The sequence below is a fragment of the Melospiza georgiana genome, chromosome Z (genome assembly GCF_028018845.1).
Source record: "Melospiza georgiana isolate bMelGeo1 chromosome Z, bMelGeo1.pri, whole genome shotgun sequence".
In the NCBI taxonomy this organism is placed as follows: Eukaryota; Metazoa; Chordata; class Aves; order Passeriformes; family Passerellidae; genus Melospiza; species Melospiza georgiana.
The window spans coordinates 20,137,474-20,157,368 of record NC_080465.1 but is presented as its reverse complement, the minus strand read 5'-3'; the positions used below and the strand labels follow the sequence as shown (position 1 = coordinate 20,157,368).

Below are 19,895 nucleotides of genomic sequence, written 5' to 3'. Positions count from 1 at the left end.
GTTTTTTAGTTTTCATAGAGAAAAGAGCCTCCTCAGTCATGTTAAATTGCAGCTCTTCTGCTTTACAGTTATTGGAGAAAGTACATATTGAATATGCCAGGAGAACACTGTTAGTTCTTACTTCCAGAGTTGTGGAGGCAGGAAACTGTCATCATATGTTTCTGACAAAATGAATGACAAAATTTAATGACAAAATGAATAGCAAAATTTAAGAACAAAATGATAGCTATATGGTTGTCTGGTCATGTATGGGTAGGTGGGAGAGAACTAGTAAGACAGGATGTTCCACTGGTGACTGTTCTCTTTCTGCACATTACAGCGCTCTGTTCCTTGCTTTGTACTGGATGTTGTTTGCAGCCAGTAACATGGCAAGGTGAATTCAACATCACAAAAGTAACCTGATTCAGAGAAAAAAAAAAAACAAAAAAAAAAAAACAAAAAAAAAAAAAAAAAACAACCAGTTTAACTTCTTGACAGATCAGTCCATTGAATTGCACCCTCTCTGATTGGAGAAATAAAGTAGTCCCATTTAATTTGCCATAAAGGACAAACATGGAAACATGGCCCTGATTTCTCCATAACCCTTGACTGTCTGCAAGACTTGTGCAAAGTAATACAAAATACTACTTTTCCAGTTCCAAGGTGTTTAACATTTGTCTCTGTATTGTGAATGATTTGTAATGCACAAAGCAAAGAGTACAGATTTTGATCTGGCAAACATAAATGCACAATCTAGCTTGCCTCCTAGATTTTCACCTTTGAAAAGGCAAAGAACACAGAAACAAAGAGAAAAAAAGTTTTCTGAGATAAATGTACATAATCGGGAAGATGGTAGGTCTGTGAAGGATGTTTGTAAATGGAGTTGGAAATTTAATGAAATTTGTGCTATATAAATGCGAGGCCCTTTACTCAGTAAAATAAAAAGGGTATGCCTTAAAAAAAATACAGAGTCTGAAATAATATATGCTACCTGCAGGATGTTTTCTTTAAACATACAGGCCTCAGCTTTGCATCACACTGGTTGTTGTATTTATAGAGTTGTCCACAGAAATGTCAATAAACATACCCTTTCTGACAGGAAGTCATGCCATATCTATTCTCTGTAAGTCTCAGTGGACATATGAACAAAGAGTTTGATTTCTGAGGATTTCCACAACGTGTTCAGCACAGTTCTTCCTTAATGGTGTCTAGGAAAACTGGATGTTTGGAATATTAGGGAGGATCTTCACATGGATGAGAATATTCTGTTAAAATCTTAAAAGCTACTTTCCTCAGTGAAGAAGATGTGGAAAGCAAGTCTTTTTTCAACCCCAGTACAGCTGTTGTAATTCATGTTTATTTTGTGAGGCAATATTGCTGTAAAATCAAGTTGTATTTACTCTAATAACGCTTTTTCTCTGACCTTCAGTAACACCTATCGTATGATTGAACAAGATGACTTTGACATTCATACGAGACTGCACACCATCGTGAGAGGGGAGGATGAGGCAGCTATGGTGGAGTCGGTGGGCCTTGCATTAGTCAAGTTACCTGACGTCCTCAACCGCCTGAAACCTGACATAATGATAGTTCACGGGGACAGATTCGATGCCTTGGCCCTGGCCACGTCCGCAGCCCTGATGAACATTCGCATTCTTCACATTGAAGGTGGGGAGGTCAGCGGGACCATCGATGACTCCATCAGACATGCCATAACCAAGCTGGCCCATTACCACGTGTGCTGCACGAGGAGTGCAGAGCAGCACCTGATAGCCATGTGCGAAGACCACGACCGCATCCTTTTAGCAGGCTGTCCCTCGTATGACAAGCTTCTCTCTGCCAAAAACAAAGATTACATGAGTATTATTAGCATGTGGCTAGGTAAGCGGGCCACTTCTTATGTTTTTCTCACATGCCTTTCAACACTAGACGAACTCAGTAAGTAGGCTATCAGTCAAAAAATAATATGTATTTTTAATAGTACTTGGTATTTCTTTCTACATTTGCTTTCATTCTGCCACATACAACTGAAACAAATCTATTTTACTGAACACTTCCAGACCTTTTGCCAAGTCAAAAAATAACTCCTTAAATGAGTATTTTCTCTGAGCTGAACAGTTTAAAAGCAGAACAGTCTTACATGAGCAGTTACTTTGGTGTAGTAGAGTTTTAGTTAAATAGAATCAAAGCTGTTCAGGCCTAATGTAAAAAAAAATCACACAGATTTGTGTTATGAACCTTTTTTTGAGGAATGCACTGCAACAGGACAACATGCACCAAAGGCTTTTGGTGTTTAATACTGACTGACTTAGAAATAATTCCTGTTAACAGTGGAGTTTTATGTTTCCTTTTTGTCTTTGACAAAGCAGTGTCCTGTAGGGTTACCATGTGTAGAAGCAGGAATCTTTTTCAATCAGTATGTTTTGCAGATAAATGTTTATCAAATGTACTAAGACTAGTGTGACTGACTGTTTTTATACCATGGAAATGAGGTCTTTGCTTGAGAATGGACAACTGACAGAAAATCAGAGCAGCTTCAGGAGCAACTCCAGATTTATAGTGGTGTGAGAGTAGTGTCTTGATCTCCTGGTATAGTCTTGGAAAGCTTTAGAAGTAGGCTTGCAAGTTAACAGTTTGTAGATATTTAGGCAGTGGTCTGTAAAATTATGAGACGTGCTTAGAGAGGCCAATAACAAGCTAGGCTACCCTGTAAGTACCTTGATTTTTATTCTAGCATTTTCCCTATGTGTTAGATATATCCCATTCGGTGCCTCAACTTTTCAGGGTTTCACATCTGTAGTTCTAAAAGTATGTCCTTCCTTCCTCTTGCTATTCTACACCAATAAAAAAACTTCTCTTGCCCTCCATTTGGACAGGTGAAGATGTCAAAACCAGAGATTATATAGTTGCTCTGCAGCATCCTGTAACCACAGATATTAAACATTCCATAAAGATGTTTGAGCTGACACTAGATGCACTCATCTCCTTCAACAAGAGAACACTTGTTCTATTCCCTAATGTGGATGCAGGTGAGTAGAATACCTTCGTGACAGAGTGACACATAACAGATTGTCTTCAAAAGAGTGCTTTTATCCCAGGTCTTCCAGCCAGATGGAAATAGCTGGATTGTGTCAGCCTTGTGGGTGCATCTGCTGCAGCTCTATGTTCACATTGCTAGAGGACATTTCAGTTTTTCAGTGTGGGAAGGAAAACGAGGAGAAACCAGGTGACATGTAGGAGCAATATTAGTGCCTCTTAAATTAGCTTAAAACTACAAAGACACTTTTGCAGTGAATTCTTGTATCAAACTTTGGCATAGGTGTTGAGCAGAATGATTTACAGTTTAAGGATAAAAAGAGCAAAAACCTGTTCAGAGCTGGCAACTCAGTGAGTGGCTGGCTACTATATTCTTTGTGTGGCAGGACTTTGATTTTAAAAGTAGAACTTAAATCATTTATTCTACTTTGCTTTTCTGTAGGAAGCAAAGAGATGGTTCGTGTGATGAGGAAGAAGGGCATTGAACACCATCCCAATTTTCGGGCAGTGAAGCATGTGCCATTTGACCAGTTCATTCAGCTAGTTGCTCACGCTGGTTGTATGATTGGTAACAGCAGTTGTGGTGTCAGAGAGGTGGGAGCATTTGGCACACCTGTCATCAACCTGGGGACACGGCAGACAGGAAGAGAAACAGGTACATGTTTTCTTAACTGCGTTTTATAATGCAGGACAGTGTCTCAGAGGTGTCACCATTGCTTTAGTGGGAGCAAGGGGAGGCACAGAACTGATGAAGAGTGATGTCAATCTGATGGGCATCTTGCCCTCACAGAGGAGCTAAAACCTTTTTTTTTTTTCATTTCTAAAGCAGCTCATACTCTAATGCAATTTGAGCATCTGATCTGTCCTATTATCTTAATTTTTTGTTGTCTAGGTGAAAATGTTCTTCATGTTCGTGATGCTGATACACAGGATAAGATTCTTCATGCTCTACAGCTGCAGTTTGGGAAGCAATATCCATGGTGAGTACACTCGTCTTAATTCATTGAGGGGGATGTTAAAGCAGTGGAGTAAAAGGCATTTAGTCCTAAGGTGTTTCATCATATTTGATTGGAGTGCATTTAATACACTGATTGAAGGTTACAAATGATTTTTCGTTTCAGAACCATAATGCGGTGTCTGGTATGCAGATGTATTTACAGAGCAAAATGTTACTAGTAATATTTCAATACAAGTTCATTTAACATGTTCATGTTTCAATACGTGTTAATTTAACATCCAACCGAAAGTCAAGAAGACAAAATTTATATTAACCTAGACCAGTGATTAAGAGAGCTTGTTCTTTAGGAGCAGCATGGGAGAGAACATCCTGTCTGCCTACCTTGACTTGTGCCTTAAGGACACTTTGTGTGGATACAAATGGTACTGAGAGCCAAAACATGGCCAGGATCAAGGAAGACTGTAAAGCCCTGGTGAGGCACATAAAAAACATCTCTGCCCAAGTCATCTCCTCATGTATCCTACCAGTCAGAGAAAACAGGACAGTCAGAGGCAGACACGTTGTGCAGATCAGTGTCTGAGTTTGTGGCTGGTGCTATCAAGAAGGTTTTGGCTTTTATAACAGTGGATTGTGTTTTTATTATTTTTAGCCTGTTACAGGGGAATTGGATCCCCCAGCTAAAAAGGGCATAAAAAGGGCAGTGTCTCTTTGGCAGCAGGCTAGCCAGTCTGGTGAGATGGACTTTAAATTGAAGGACTGGGAATCAGGGTGCAAATGGCAATAATTGTGCCATTGCTTCCTCCTGGGGAGCAAGTCGTAGCAACCGCTGCAGAGTCAGATGTTCCTTGGCTGCAGATTGAAGGTCTGTCTCATTTTGAGGAAATTTAAAGAGATGGGCACTCTGAAATGAGTAACTTCCCCTTGATTCCAACCAATCCCTTTCTACCAATAAGGAACAACACATAATGAATGGAGTAAATGCAAGTGAAAAATAAGTTTATTAACAAACAGGATGCCTGCAGGTTGGGTGTGGGAGGGGGGAAAGTAAATAACTGTTAGATACCAAACTGCTAAATCTCACAACCCCACGGGAACAGAGAGAGACCTGAAATGCCAGAAATAACTGTTCCTGAAGTGGTGCCTGCCAGAGGCAGCTGCATGGCTGAAGGACAAAGGGAAAGGGGCATCACACCCTTCCCTTCCAAGGTGGTGCCTCCCAGGAACAAAGAGGCAAGATGGTGAGAACCCGCACTGGGAAGGCAGGAGTCTGCAGAGCAGTTCTGGAGGCAAATGGAAACTTTCTGGTTCCAGTGACTGCTGCCACTTCTGCCACTGCTGTCCGTGGGCTCTGCCAGCGTTGCTGCCGTGCTGCTCTACACCATGGTTCTGGGATGGGCTGGTGGGGAAGGAGCAGTCCATCCGCACTGGCACTGGGTGCCCAACCCCAGGAACTCGCTGGCTTATCTGCTGCCAGCAGACCTTGCAAAGTTCCCTTTGAAATAGTTTCTGACTGCAAAATGCAGTTTTTAGACTGGCAAACCCAAGGCTGCCACAAAAGGGAGGATCTACTCCCATAGTCTTCTCTCCTGGAGCAGCTCGGGCTGAGGTGGGGCCAGCCCCTCCCTGCAGCAGCAGGAGGCACATACAGACTTTGCCCCAGGACAGCCCAGAAACACCAGCTGGAGTCCATCTGAGGCAGGGTGGGGGGTGGGGGGGAAATGAAAAGAGAACCCAAAAAGGGAAGGGGAAAAACTCTACCAAAACAAGGTTGAAACAGCCCTCAAAGCAAACACTAGCAAGCAAAAGGCAGGAAACTGCCTGGGCAGGGTAATTTTAAAAATACCCTCTCTCCTGCCACATGCACACGAGGTCCCCAGCTGCAGCGTCTTGAAGAGACAATGTGGTATTTGCTGGGTCCCCAGGATGAAGGAGGAATTGAGAATCTGACTGCATGTTCTTAGAAGGCTAATTTATTATTTTATATTATATTAAAGATTGCTATACTAAAACTATACTAAAGAATAGAGAAAGGATCCTTACAGAAGGCCTAACAAGATACTAATTAAAAACTCATGACTTTTCCAGAGTCCTGACACAGCTGGACGGTGATTGGTCATTAGGTAAAAACAGTTCACATGAAACCAATCAACCACCTACCTGTTGAATAAACAATCTCCAACCACATTCCAAAGCGACAAACGCAAGAGAAGCAATCAAATAATTATTGTTTTCATTCTTCTCTAAGACTTCTCAGCTTCCCAGGTGAAGAAATCCTGGTGAAGGGTTTTTTCAGAAAATATGACAGTGACAAGACAGTAATGATTTTTTGGCACAGATAGTTGTGGAATACAGCATTATAGATCACTCCAGAACAGGATCATAGGGCAAAACACATCAAGGGTTTTTATGACTGTGGTGTTCATGACTCTCACACCCCTTCAAGCAGCCTGGTTGCTTGATCTTCCGTAAAGTGCCTGTATACCAGTGCACTCAGCAAGTGTAATCTAATAAACTAGAAATCTATGTGAGGTTGCAGAGCCATGATCTCATTGGAATTATGGCAACATACCTGGAATGTTGTCATGGATGGCTATGTGTGGAGGTAAATGTTGTCATGGATGGCTACATCTAGAGAGGACAGGTCAGAGAAGCAAGGTGGTGGAGTTGCTCTTCATGTGAGAGAGCAATTGGACTGTATCAGGCTCTACTCAGGGACAGATGAACAAGTTGAGTTTATGAATGAGAATTAAGTGACAGGCTAATATGGGTGACACTGTTGTGGGTATTTACCAGAGGCTACCTGATGAAGAGAGGAAGTTGATGAGGCTTTGTGTGGGCAACTGAAATAGCATCACAGGCCCTGGTTCTCCTGGGAGATTTGTACCTGATGTTTGTTAAGAGTGACAACACAGCTTGGCACAGAGTTCAGGAAGTTCCTGCAGATCAGTTAAAATAATTTTGATGCAGTGGTGGAGGAGCCAGTGAGGAAAAATGTGTTCTGGACCTTTTACTAACAAACCAAGAGGCACTGGTTCAAGATGTGGAGGCTGGGGACAGCATTGGCTGCAGTGACCATTAGAAACTCAGAATCCTCCCCTGGGGAAGCAAAACAGCAAGCAGGATTAGTACCCTAAACTTGGAAAGAGCTAACTTTAACCTCTTCAAGGCCCTATTTGGAGGAATCTGATGGGTTAGGACTCCAGATGAGGAGGGTGTCCAAAGAGCTGGTCAGTATTCAAGCATCACTTCCTCTGACCTAAAGACCAGTGTGTCCCTATGATCCAGAAATCAGGCAAAGAGGGCTGGAACCCTAAATAGATGAGATTTTAGTAAAACTCAAACAGAAGAAAGAAATTTATGGGATGTGAAAAAAGGGGCAGGCCACATGGGAGGACTGTAGGAACATTGTCACAATATGCAGGGATGTGGAATTCAGTCTGGCCAGGGATGTAAAGGACAACAAGAAGGACTTCTACAAATTCATCAGCAGCACCAGGAAGAACAGGGGAGATGTGTGGCTGCTGCTGGATCATAGGGGTGTCCTGGAATTGGAAGACACTGAGACGGCTGAATTATTGAATGCCTTCTTTTCTTCAGTGTTTACTGCTGAGAACAGCAGGAATCCCAGACATCAGAGTAAGAAGAAAAGGTTGGTGAATGGAAGACTTGCTTGTAGAGAGTTGGGTTAGAGATGAGCTAGGCAGATTGAAGACCCATAATTCTATAGACCTGATGGGATGCACCCATGTGTGCTGTGGGAGCTAGCAGATGTTGCTAAGCCAGTCTCCATTATGATCTTTGAAAAATCATGGACTGGGAAAGAAAGATGCCTAATAACTGGAAGAAAGCCAATGATCTTCAAAAAGGGCAAGAGAAAAGGACTGGTGGGAGATATGGTTGTTGGGGGCCATTTGGGATACAGTGATCATGAAGTAATGGAATTCTCAATAATTGGTGAAACAAGGAGGGGCACAGAGAAAACTTCCACACTGGACTTCCAGAGGGCAGACTTTGGCCTATTCAAGAAGCTGATTTGGAAAGATCCTTAGGAAGCAGCCCTTAAAAACAAAGGGGTACAGAAAGAAAGTAATCTTGAAAGCACAGGAGCAGGCTGTCCCTATGTGCCAAAAGATGAGCTGTTGGAGAAGATGACTGATCTGGATGAAAAAAGAACTTCTGAAGGAACTAAGGGAAAAAAAGATGATGCCCTCTGGAAAAAGGGACAGGTAATTCAGGAAATATTTAAGGATGTGGCTAGGTCTAGTAGGAAAAAAATCTAGGGAGGTAAAAGCCCAATTAAAACTTAATCTGGTCACTTCTATGAAGAATAATAAAAATATTTTTATAAATACATTAATGGCAAAAGGAGAGGCAAGGATAATCTCCATTCATTATTAGATGGGGAACAGTATTTAGTAACTAAAGATGATGAAGAGGCAGAGATACTTAACACCTTCTTTGCCTCAGTTTTTAACAGAAAGGCAGGTTGTCCTCAGGACAGCTGTCCTCCTGGGCTGGTAGATGGGGACAGGGAGCAGAATGGTCCCCCTGTTATCCAGCAGGAGGCACTCAGAGACCTGTGGAGCCACTTAGATGCTCACAAGTCCATGGGCCCTGGTGGCCATCGCAGGGGGAGGAGGGAGCTGGCAGATGAGCTTGTGAGCCTCTCTGCATCATTTACCAGCAGTCCTGGCTCACTGGGGAGGTTCCAGATGACTGGAAGCTGGTCAGTGATGTCCATCCACACAAAGGGCAGGAAGGAAGATCCAGGACACTACAGACCTGTCAGCCTGACCTCTGTGCCTGGCAGGAGAATGGCACAGATCATCCCAAGTGTGGTCACGTGGCACCTCCAGCATGGCCCAGGGCTCAGATGCAGCCAGCATGGATTTAGCAGGGGCAGGTCCTGCCTGACCAACCTGATCTCCTTTTATAACCAGGTGACCCACCTGGTGGATGAGGGGAAGGCTGTGGATGTTCTCCACCTGACCTTCAGCAATGCCTTTGACACCATCTGTCCACAGGACTTCCACCCCTGGAAAAGCTGGCAGCCCATGGCTTGGACAGGAGCACTCTGCTGGGTTAGGAACCAGCTGGATGGCCGGGCCCAGAGAGTGGAGGTGAATTGTGTCACATCCAGTGGGTGGGCAGTCACCATGGTGTCCCTCAGGGGTCTGTGCTGGGGTCAGTCCTGTTTCATATCTTCATTGATGATCAGGAGAAGGAGACTGAGTTCACCATCAGTAAATTTGCAGATGACATCAGGCTGGAAGCAAGTATTGATCTGTTAGAGGGTAGGAGGGCTCTGCAGAGGGACCTGGACAGGCTGGATAGATGGGCCGAGTCCAAGGATATGAGGTTTAACAAGTCCAAGTCCCAGGTCCCAGACTTGAGTCACAACAGCCCCCTGCAGCACCACAGGCTGGGGATGGTGTGGCTGGACAGGGCCCAGGCAGAAAGGGACCTGGGGGTGCTGGTCCACAGCCAGCTGGACATGAGCCAGCAGTGTGCCCTGGGGGCCAAGAAGGCCGAGGGCATCCTGGCCTGTGTCAGGAATAGTGTGGCCAGCAGGAGCAGGGAGGTCATTCTGCCCCTGTACTTGGCACTGGTGAGGCCACACCTCGAGTGCTGTGTCCAATTCCTCAATTTAGGAAGGATGCTGAGATGCTTGAATTCATGCAGAGAAGGGCAACAAGGCTGGTGAAGAGCCTGGAATACAGATCCTATGAGGAATGGCTGAGGAAGCTGGGAGTTCAGCCTGGAAAAAAGGAGACCTTATCACTCTCGACAACTCCCTGACAAGAGGCTGTAGCCAGGTGGAAGTTTAGGCTAGATATTAGAAAGAATTATTTACAGAAAGAGTGGTTTAGCATTGGAATCTGCTACCCAGGTGTGAAAGGTAGTATGAAGTTCTCCTCCTTTGCCTCATGACCATACCAAGGACAGACATCTGGAGCCTGCTTGGAATTCTGGCCTGCAGGTGGTGGATGAACTTCCAAAAATCCTGAGGCCCCTGAGCAGAATTCTGGTCTGCCAAGTGATTGTTCACAGCTGTATCTACAGTGACTGCTTCTAGCAGGGCCTGTCAAGGGGTGACGCACCCTATATGCTTGCACCTGCTTCATGACCATAGCCCAGGAATTCTCCCACCTCTTGGCCAGATGAACTTGCTGGAGCAACTTTGGTAGCCCTCCCACGGAAAATCCTTCATCTGCTCCACTACCACCATGATGGACAGAGATTGATGCCCCCCTCCTAAGGACTGAGATTGAGACCCCCGTAATTCTGATCCAGGGGTGCTGGCCTGACTGAAGCAGGATGCCTGCTAAGTGCTGCCTGCAGATGTGTTCACTGGACCTAGACTGGTTTCCCATAGAAACCAGTGCTGAAACACAATGGGTCCTGCTCACTGCTGATATTGACTTACCCTGCTGAGAACGTGGGCTGTCTGTACCCATCTTCAATACCTTTTTTCCCTCAGCCATTTCAATAGACTTACTTTAAGATCTGTTCCCCCCCTCAGCAAGGGACTGTAGTAGAACCCTGAGATAACCAGGACTTTGAGATCTCCCTGACATAACAGGTGGGTCCTCGGCTGGACTGCAAAGGATTTCATCTCTATGTTTGGTAGCTATAAGCCCACCCCTTTCTCTCTCCCCCTTTCTCTATCTTTTTTCTCTCCTTTAATCCCTCTATCGCATTTGCTGTGGTCATTCAATAAACAGTGGTTTGTTTTGATTAATACTGAAATCCCCACTGTGTTGTGTTTTGCACTCTGAACCATCACAACCCCAGTTCATATGAGCGGATCGTGACACCAGGGAGATGGTTGAGCTGCTGTCCCTGGAGGTGTTTAAAAAAAAGACTTGATAAGGCATTCAGTGCCATGGTTAAGCTGATAATGTTAGGAAACATGTTGGATTCGATTGTGTCAAAGGTCTTTTCCAGCCTAGTTTATTGTGTGATTCTGTTATTTGGGGTCTGGAGCATCTCTCTTATGAGAAGAGAGAGAATGTGGAAGCTGGCCCTGTCTAGACAAAGACAAGACACAACTGAGAGCGGGGGCCTCTTCAATATATAACAATATCTCCAAGGCGGGTGCCCAGAGGATGGTGCGAGACTCCTCTCAGTGGTTCCCAGCAACAGGACAAGGAGTAATGGCCATAAACCAAAACACAAGTTACATCTCAACTTGAAGAAGAGCTTTACATTGAGGGTGGCAGACCACAGGCAAAGATTGCCCAGGTATGTTGCGGAGACATTAAAATCCCACCTGGATGAGTTCCTGTCACCTGGTCAATGTGGCCTGCCTTGGCCTAGATGATCTCAAGAGGTCGCTTCCAACTCAAGCTATTCTGTGCTTCTATGACACAATACTCAATAACTGATTTGACCTCATGATGCATAGAGAGTCCTGAGTGCAAGCTTCCAGGGAAGCTGCAGAATTCTGGCAAGGTGCTTTTCCTTATTCCTCAGCCCTAATGAGTACTGACTCTCATTCATCTAAGTTCTTATAAAGTTTGATAGATACTTGTTCAACTAAGGACAAGGATAAAAAGACTATTTTTGAAGAATCTAAACTGAACAGTAAAACTGAATTCTTTAATACCAAGTATCTGATGCTGTGTATGATATTTTAGAAACAGTCATGTTGAAAACTGACATGAATGTATGGTTTATTATTACATAGTTGGCATCTGTACAGTAAGTACATCTTACTTGATTTGTACCACATAAACTGCCCATATTTTTATTTCTGCTTCATTAAACATAATTTTACAGGGATTTTGATATCATTAGTTTCCAGTTTTCTGCATTCCTGTTTCATATTCCAAAATGTAGCTAATGCCAGACTTGAAAGATCTGTGTGTGTTCTTTAAACTACTGTCACTATCTACCATGTCTCATGACAGTCTGTCATAGTGTGAGCTGCAGCATTGGCAGAGTCGCCAGATCATAATATTGTAATGATACTGTTACACTCTTGTGCCATACAAAGAACTTTATAGATTCCAGTGTTATTTCAAATTACATTAATTCTTTTTTGTATTATAGCTCAAAAATATATGGAGATGGTAATGCTGTTCCAAGGATTTTGAAGTTCCTTAAATCTATTGACCTCAAAGAACCATTGCAAAAGAAATTCTGTTTTCCTCCTGTCAAAGATAATATCTCTCAAGATATTGACCATATTCTAGAGACACAGAGTGCTCTGGCAGTGGATCTAGGCGGAACAAATCTCCGAGTAGCAATCGTCAGTATGAAGGTAAATATTCTGTTGTGCTTTTAGATATTCTGCCAACTCCACTGGGCTTTGTGGGTACGGGCTTGTGATGCCAAATAGCTCCAAAACAAAGCAGTCTTATCAACTTTTGTTGAGGGACAAAGAAGATTTCTCACTTTCTTTCCTGCCTCTCATACAGTCCTGATAAAATTTGCTTATTGCTTTGCTCTTCTAAGACTGATGTTAAACTAGCAATGCCCATTTGGTGGTGCAAGGTTTTAGCTGCTTCTTTGTGGGCTGACTACAGACTTTGACGAATAGAACAGCTTTTGCATGTGTTGGTTCTTCTTAAAAGGTAACTCGGTTCAACCTGCAAGGTTTTATATGTCAAGCAAAACATGGAGGGCTGCAGTATTAGTTTTTTTGCTTCCCCACTGCCTTACACTTCCATTAATTGACACAAGACCATTCGGAGCAACAACCAGCATCTAGCAAATCAATTTACTGAACTCTGCAGCATTTCCAAGATGTGAATAAAATTCATGATGAGAAGTATTTTGCTTTGGTTCTCAACAGTATTGGACAACTACACCTACCGTTATACTTCATATTTGCAGATAACTAGATCAGTTCAATAATAATTGCCCAGAAGGTAGAATAAGGTGCATGAAGCATGAAGGGTTACGTAAAGTGATCTGACACAGTCCACAATTTTCACATTAAGAGAGAATTTTCATTTCAGAGATGTCTGACAGATCTTCAAGGTCTTAAAGACAGCTTTTAAAAGTGTAATATTTTTAGAAGCAAACATTTTTTCCTATGAGTCAACACAGACTGGAAAAAAATAATGTAAAAAATTCTGCCCACTTTACAGAGCTTGAAGTTACATTTATGAAAATTGAAATGCTGGCACATCAGAGTGAAAACAATCATACTTTCATAATAAAATTTACACAACAGATGTAAGTATTTAACAGCCAGTGGCAGAATATGAGATTAAATTTTATTTTCACAAAAAAAAGGAGATTTAAAAATTCCTTTTAGAAGGCCTTATGTCTTCTGATAATATTTGCTGCAACCTTGTCTTCCAAAACAAGTTCTCTGATTCACCCTCGAACCTAAAAGTGAAGAAGAAACTAAGCATCCAAAATCCACAAACTGTCACTTATGTGATACTGAGATGGTGGGACCCAGTACTCAAACCCATTATCAGTTTGGAATTTTCCAAGTTCTTTGGCAACAATGACTCAGCCATGTTTTTTTATAGACTGTCCTTGTTACTCCTCTTTAGTGAGTTGCATTAATTCAGTGCAGTTCACTGAGATGCATGGTACAGGGGATTTAACAGGGAGAATAACACTGTTACACAGGATACCTTCAGCAGTCTCCTGGCTTAATCCTGCCATGTAAACATTGAATTAATGTCAGTTCCTTAGTGCCCATGGATTCCAAGCATGCATCATGAATACTTTCATTACACAGCATGAACAGGGTTGAAAATAATCTTCATGGCCCCTCCCCACCCTCTCCAAAGTATTTACAAGGGCATGTAGTGACATGAAAAGGGGGAATGCCTTCAGCCTGAAAGAGGGTGGGTTTAGATTAGATATTGGGAAGATGTTCTTTGTTGTAGGATGGGGAGGCACTGGAACAGGTTGTCTAGAGGAGTCTGGGGTGCCGCATCCCTGGAAATGTTCAAGGCCAGGTTCAATGGAGCTCTGAGCAGCCTGGTTTGGTTCAGTGTCCCTTCCCATGGTAGGGAGTTGGAACTGGATGACCTTTGAGGTCTCTTTAAACCCAGACTATTCTGGGTACCATCAAGTGTTGTGATGCATGACACGATGGTACTCCACAGATATTGCAAGTAACTCAGAAGTCTAATCACTTAGAAGATATTTCTGAAAGTATAGTCAATTTTGCCTTCAAATTTCTAGCATTTCTGTCTGTCTGATTCTGCCTTTTTGGTGCAGAAACCTTTCAGAATGCAGTCAGATTGGAAAGATTTTATTTTTAAAGCACTGTGGGTTTTCTGTCCTTTTAAAGCAATTGTTACTTGTTTTTTTTTAACACAGTGTTGAGCTTAAGTACATTGCTCTGTCATGTTTTATGCCTAACAACAGTTGCAGCAGCTCTGGTGATACTTCCTCACATGAGCTATGTGTTCCTTAAAATGTGTATTTAATTTCAGATGGGGGGTTGATTACAGAAGCAGAATGCAATGCCTAATCTTACAAACTTGTACCCAAGAGCTGTCACGAACGTTGCCTGCAAGCCCAAAAACTAAAGTATAGCATTTGTGTTTTTTTAAAGAGATAAGTTATGGCTCTCTATTTTCAAATTCACCTGTAATTTACATGGAAGATAAATTTCATCATGACATACATTTCTGTGGGACATGTTTTGTTGTTTTTAATTTCTAGGGTGAAATAGTTAAGAAGTATACCCAGCTCAACCCTAAAACCTATGAAGACAGACTAGCGTTAATTCTAAAGATGTGTGTAGAGGCTGCATCAGAGGCAGTAAATGTAAACTGCAGAATTTTGGGAGTAGGTAAGTTAACAAATACTTTTTATATCTGTATTTTCCAACATGAAATCAAATCACTACTCATTAATTTAAAACACCTCTCTAAAATAGATCTTCTGTACTTCAAGTTCTTACATATTCTTAACAAACAAACATTTCTAAATAGCTAAAAATGAGAAGCTGACTACAAAAACTGAAGTTTCTACAGTTTGTAACAACCATTAAACAATCTGTTATGGTAAACTATATCTAAAATGTGTTTTTGTAGTACTCTGGATTATGAAGCTCTCTGCTGTCTTGGCCTTTGTGAATCAGATGCTCAGTGTTTATCAAAACAGCTCTTTGCTGTCTGTAAGCCTTTCTTTAGGGCTAGGATCAACTGTGCAGCAGAATTTTCAGATACACCAAGGCAAACTAAAAAGGCAAGAAAGTTAGGAGTAAATTTGTAGCTAACAGAGACAAAAGCAGCCCTTCTGCTGACTTCTAGTTCACTTGCAGTACAGTTCTGTATTAAACTGTGCTTGTATCAGACAGGACTTCTTCAGTTTGATGGTGACTAGGAGATTTGTCCTTAAATATTAGTTATTTATGAAGATGTTGTTTAATGTGTTCTGGATTTTTCAGAAGGACATAGAATATTCATTTTAGCTGAGAAACGTTCCTAAAGAAAAGTAGTTTGTTCCAGATGAAAACTTACCTGAATCACACACTACAAAGAAAAGTTAACTTGAACTTCAAAAACAGTGTTAAGTACACAAAGCTGTAAGGAGAAATGTTAGCCCTTCAAATCTGATTTTTTTACACCTTTAATGTTCAATTCAGCTGCTTGTTTTGGAGCTTTTATGGCTGCTTTCCATTACAGCATTAACCCTGGAGCCATCTTCATATGTGAGGCAGTCATATAAGCTCTGTACAAGAAAATGTTCAAACTTAATTGTCTAGAGCTACATACCTCCATTATAGACACCTGCTTTTCAGTGGTCCTGAGAGACTCCCACCAACTCTGGAAGCCTCTCCAGAGTTAGGAAAAACTGGGCTGGCCAATAGAGCTGGTTACTGGCCTACTTTGTTCAGCAGACAAATCCCTGAACACAGTTTTGATCTTTCACAAAAACAGTGTGTTTTTAAGGCAAAATCAATACTCTAGGTCTAGTAATTATTTTAGTCATTCTGAATCTTGAGAGTAATAGCAGACTTCTGGACACTAATAGAGTTCCAGGATTTGAATAATTTATTATGTCTTTTGTACCCACTAACAAGAAAGGCAGCTACTAAGTGATTTGCTGCAATCTTGCCTGAAGTAGGAACATTAACTCTCTGACTAACAACCACTACCCATCTAGTCAGTCTAAAGATACTTGGTGCATTGTGACTAGAGGTGTGGCATTCTATGAACTGTCTTCTTTACTTTGAGGGTGACTGAGCACTGAAACACACTGCCTGGAGAGGTTGTGGAGTCGTCTTCTCTGGAGATACTCAAAACCCACACGGACAGAATCCTGTGCCACTTGCTGTAGGTGAACCTGCTCTAGCAGAGAGGTTGGACTAGATGATCTCCAGCAGTCCCTTTCAACCCGAACCATTCAATGATTTTGTGATCTGTACATGTCTAAAGTTGAACTGCCAGTAATACTTCAAAAATTTTTACTTTCATACTCTGCTTCAAAGCCTAATATTAGGGGGAAAAAATCTTGTCATTACAGAAAGAAAAATAGGTTTTTACTTAAAGTCTGTTACACAGACTTAGTTTTCATTTTTCTCTCCTGTGTTTCTGGGACTTAGGTATTTCCACCGGTGGACGGGTAAACCCTCGAGAAGGAGTTGTGCTTCACTCTACAAAACTCATTCAGGAGTGGAGCTCTGTGGATCTCAGAACTCCTATATCTGATGCTTTGCACCTGCCAGTCTGGGTGGACAATGATGGAAACTGTGCTGCTCTAGCAGAGAGGAAATTTGGTCATGGAAAAGGAATAGAAAATTTTGTAACACTGATTACTGGTACAGGTGGGTATGTTATAGTTCAGTGACACCCAAAGTCCAGCACCATCACTTAGAGGCTCTACAGGCATAAACATTACGACTGTGCCTGGAAAACCAAAAATTCTTTTGCTATACTGTTTTTTTTTTGTTTAGGGTGCTTTTTAATTTATTCTGGCAAATAAAACCACTTCCATAGTTTATAGACTTTTTGATCAAACAAGTTCTTCTGGTACTGCTACACAGGCAAGTAAGGAAAATCTGAGCAACTTCAGCTGGAATAATTTGGCATTTTTCAGCTCTATAGATTAATCCTCTTTCAACTTTAGAAATGCAGAATATGTATCTGGAAGATAAGCAACTGAATATTCGGAAGTATGCTTAAATCCCAAATGCAAATGTGGGGTAACTTTTCTCATTTGTTAAGTATATAGTCTTTTAGATGGTGGCAGTAAGAATTAGCTGATGAATCTACACCCAATTTGGGGAGGGGCAGCAGAGGCCTGCACATTTATCTGTCCTGGCCATTTAATACACAGGTTTAGCTGTCTAAATACACCATTAGAACTTCTCTTCTGAAGTGCAAAATTTTAAGGCCACTTGGATAGTTTTCTGTATAAAGAGTATGATTCACAAGCATAAAAGATCTGTCAAATTTCAGTACCATCCATAGGTTTAAAAAAAATACAAACATTATATACCATTTTGATACATATATGAATAGGAGGGAGCTATAAGCTTGTGTATTAAGAGTGTCAAATCACTGAAGCAAATTATTTAATCTTGTCTACATCAGGATAAAGCAAATATCAGTGTCTTGTAGTCTTTAAAAACTGTTGGGGAGCAGGGGCTGTTTGTCTTCTTTTTAAACAAAAGAAATCTTAATATCTTTGCAGGAATTGGAGGTGGAATCGTTCATCAGCACGAATTGATCCATGGCAGTTCTTTCTGTGCTGCTGAGCTTGGGCACATTGTGGTATCCTTAGATGGACCAGAGTGCCTGTGTGGCAGCCAAGGATGCATAGAAGCATATGCCTCAGGAATAGCGTTACAGAGAGAAGCTAAGAAACTGCACGATGGTATCTATTTACTCTGGGTTTGAAAACACTGTTACTAAACTGCAGTATAGGAAGACATTTGAAAAGAAGGTATTAAGAAAAAATTAATCTGCCTTCTTTTTCTAGGAGGAGACAAGAATAGGTACACAGGCAACATACATAATACAGATCATTTTCAGTAGCAAGGAACATTTGGAACCACTGGTCTCAGAACTTGCAGAAGCACACAGTAGAGCTGGTCTTTTCTTTTTAAGCTTGATGAAAACTAATCTGACAGGCATTCTGTGACATTTGGTTTCACAGTGATTGTCTTTCAGCTGAAGCTTCTAAGTCTTAAATAATATGAGAATATTTATATTTTATTTATTTTTGGGTCCAACAAGACTAGTGGATATTATATATAGATATAATATATATTATATATATTAATATATTTATATATATATATATATTAATATACCACACTCTAACTGTTTGAGTTTGATTCCCTGCTTCTGCAAGTAGTGTCCCGAATAACATGGATATGATTACTTCAGCTAAACTCAGAGTTGAACAGATTGTTCAGGATTCAGTATACAAGTAAAAGAGATGGAAATATTTTAATTTTTCTTTTTTTTCACGCTCTGACTTGCCACGTTATCATGTTTTGCTCTTGGCTTTCTCTCCTTTTCAGATGATCTGCTTTTAGTAGAAGGAATGTCAATGAAGGAGGAGGAGATTGTTAGTGCTGCACACCTTATTCAAGCAGCTAAACTTGGGAATACAAAAGCAGAGAGCATTCTCAGAACAGGTGAGAACATAGCCCAGAGGGTGAAACACTTCCATGATTGTATTTTAGGGGATACAGAAATGGTAGTTCACTGTAACACTACAAGCAGCCTGTACATGTTGAGGCCCTCTCAATATAGAAATTGAGATTTCTAATGGTAATGAGATTTTAAATATAAATGTTGGAGAAAATGTCAGCAGAAGTGTTAAAAGTATCTGTTCCAGTAAAAAAAAATATTAAAAGGCTCTGCTTTAAAAAATAAGTTTTTTATAATTTATCATAATGGAAAATTCTGGGACATTTCATTATAAACAAGTGAATGGCTGTCAGAGGTAGCAAAGGAAATTTAGGTTATGTGCTACTTTACATGGTGGATTTTATGGATTTACTAGTTTTAAGCATAGTCCTTCCTCGTACAGAGTGGTTAACACTGAGGTAGTAGAGCAATGCTTTCCTATTTCCTCCTTGCTTACAAGCATGCTTAATGCCTTGTTTTGTCTTTTCACATCCATAACATTGAATAATGCATTATTGTGCAAAAAAAAATTGCCTTTTCTTTTTTTACTTTCAAAAGAAAATTTAATAGCAGACACATATTACCTGATAACATAAAACTCTGTGGAACAAAACACTTAACTGACTTTCCAGTGTTACTTGCTGCTAACAGAACTGTTTCAGCTACTGATGCCAGAAGTGCTCTGAGTATTCTACTTAATTTCTTTTTACTTCATCTTTCAGCTGGGACAGCGCTGGGCCTTGGCGTTGTGAACATTCTGCACACGGTGAACCCGTCTCTTGTGATCCTTTCTGGGGTTCTAGCTAACCACTATGTTAATGCTGTCAAAGATGTGATAAATCGACAGGCACTGTCCTCTGTTAAAACAGTGGATGTGGTGGTCTCAAATCTAGCAGATCCTGCTCTTCTTGGAGCTGCTAGCCTGGTACTGGATTATACCACACGTAGAATATACTAAAGAATTACAGAAGAATAGAGAATTGGACTATTCAAATTCCTAATGGGTGGAGGGAATACTTTGCCCCAAATTTTTCTTTGATGAGAGCAGCTAATGAATCAAAGTAGTGTTCTGAGTAGTTAGTGACTACTTAAGCATTTCCTAATTGAGGTATTATCTTTTTATATTTTTCCTAGATTTCAGCTGACTTCATTGGAAGTAATGTGCAATTCTGGTTTTTTAAGCACCTCTGTTGTTAAGCCTATACATTACTTTTGAGCGTGGCTGATTTATTTATGAGCATCTCTTGCTGTATGGGGATAATGTGTATGGTGTATAAAATTATTATAACTGTTGGGGATCCATATCTCATTTCCCACTTATGTGAAATGAGACGCTTACCAGCTTTTCAGTT

General features: G+C 41.2%; 1 protein-coding gene across 3 annotated transcripts in view; it reads left to right on the top strand.

Annotated features, from left to right (window-relative positions):
- The window catches only part of GNE (glucosamine (UDP-N-acetyl)-2-epimerase/N-acetylmannosamine kinase), a 33,294-nt gene extending 13,399 nt beyond the window's left edge, over positions 1-19,895 (top strand). For all 3 annotated transcript variants that reach the window (XM_058043799.1, XM_058043800.1, XM_058043801.1), the window contains exons 3-12: positions 1,409-1,860; positions 2,856-3,008; positions 3,458-3,670; positions 3,908-3,995; positions 12,029-12,239; positions 14,618-14,747; positions 16,506-16,727; positions 17,597-17,779; positions 18,432-18,548; positions 19,266-19,895. In XM_058043799.1, the coding sequence (XP_057899782.1) occupies positions 1,409-1,860; positions 2,856-3,008; positions 3,458-3,670; positions 3,908-3,995; positions 12,029-12,239; positions 14,618-14,747; positions 16,506-16,727; positions 17,597-17,779; positions 18,432-18,548; positions 19,266-19,501 (2,005 nt within the window). In that variant the 3' untranslated portion in view covers positions 19,502-19,895. The remainder of the gene's footprint in view (positions 1-1,408; positions 1,861-2,855; positions 3,009-3,457; positions 3,671-3,907; positions 3,996-12,028; positions 12,240-14,617; positions 14,748-16,505; positions 16,728-17,596; positions 17,780-18,431; positions 18,549-19,265) is intronic.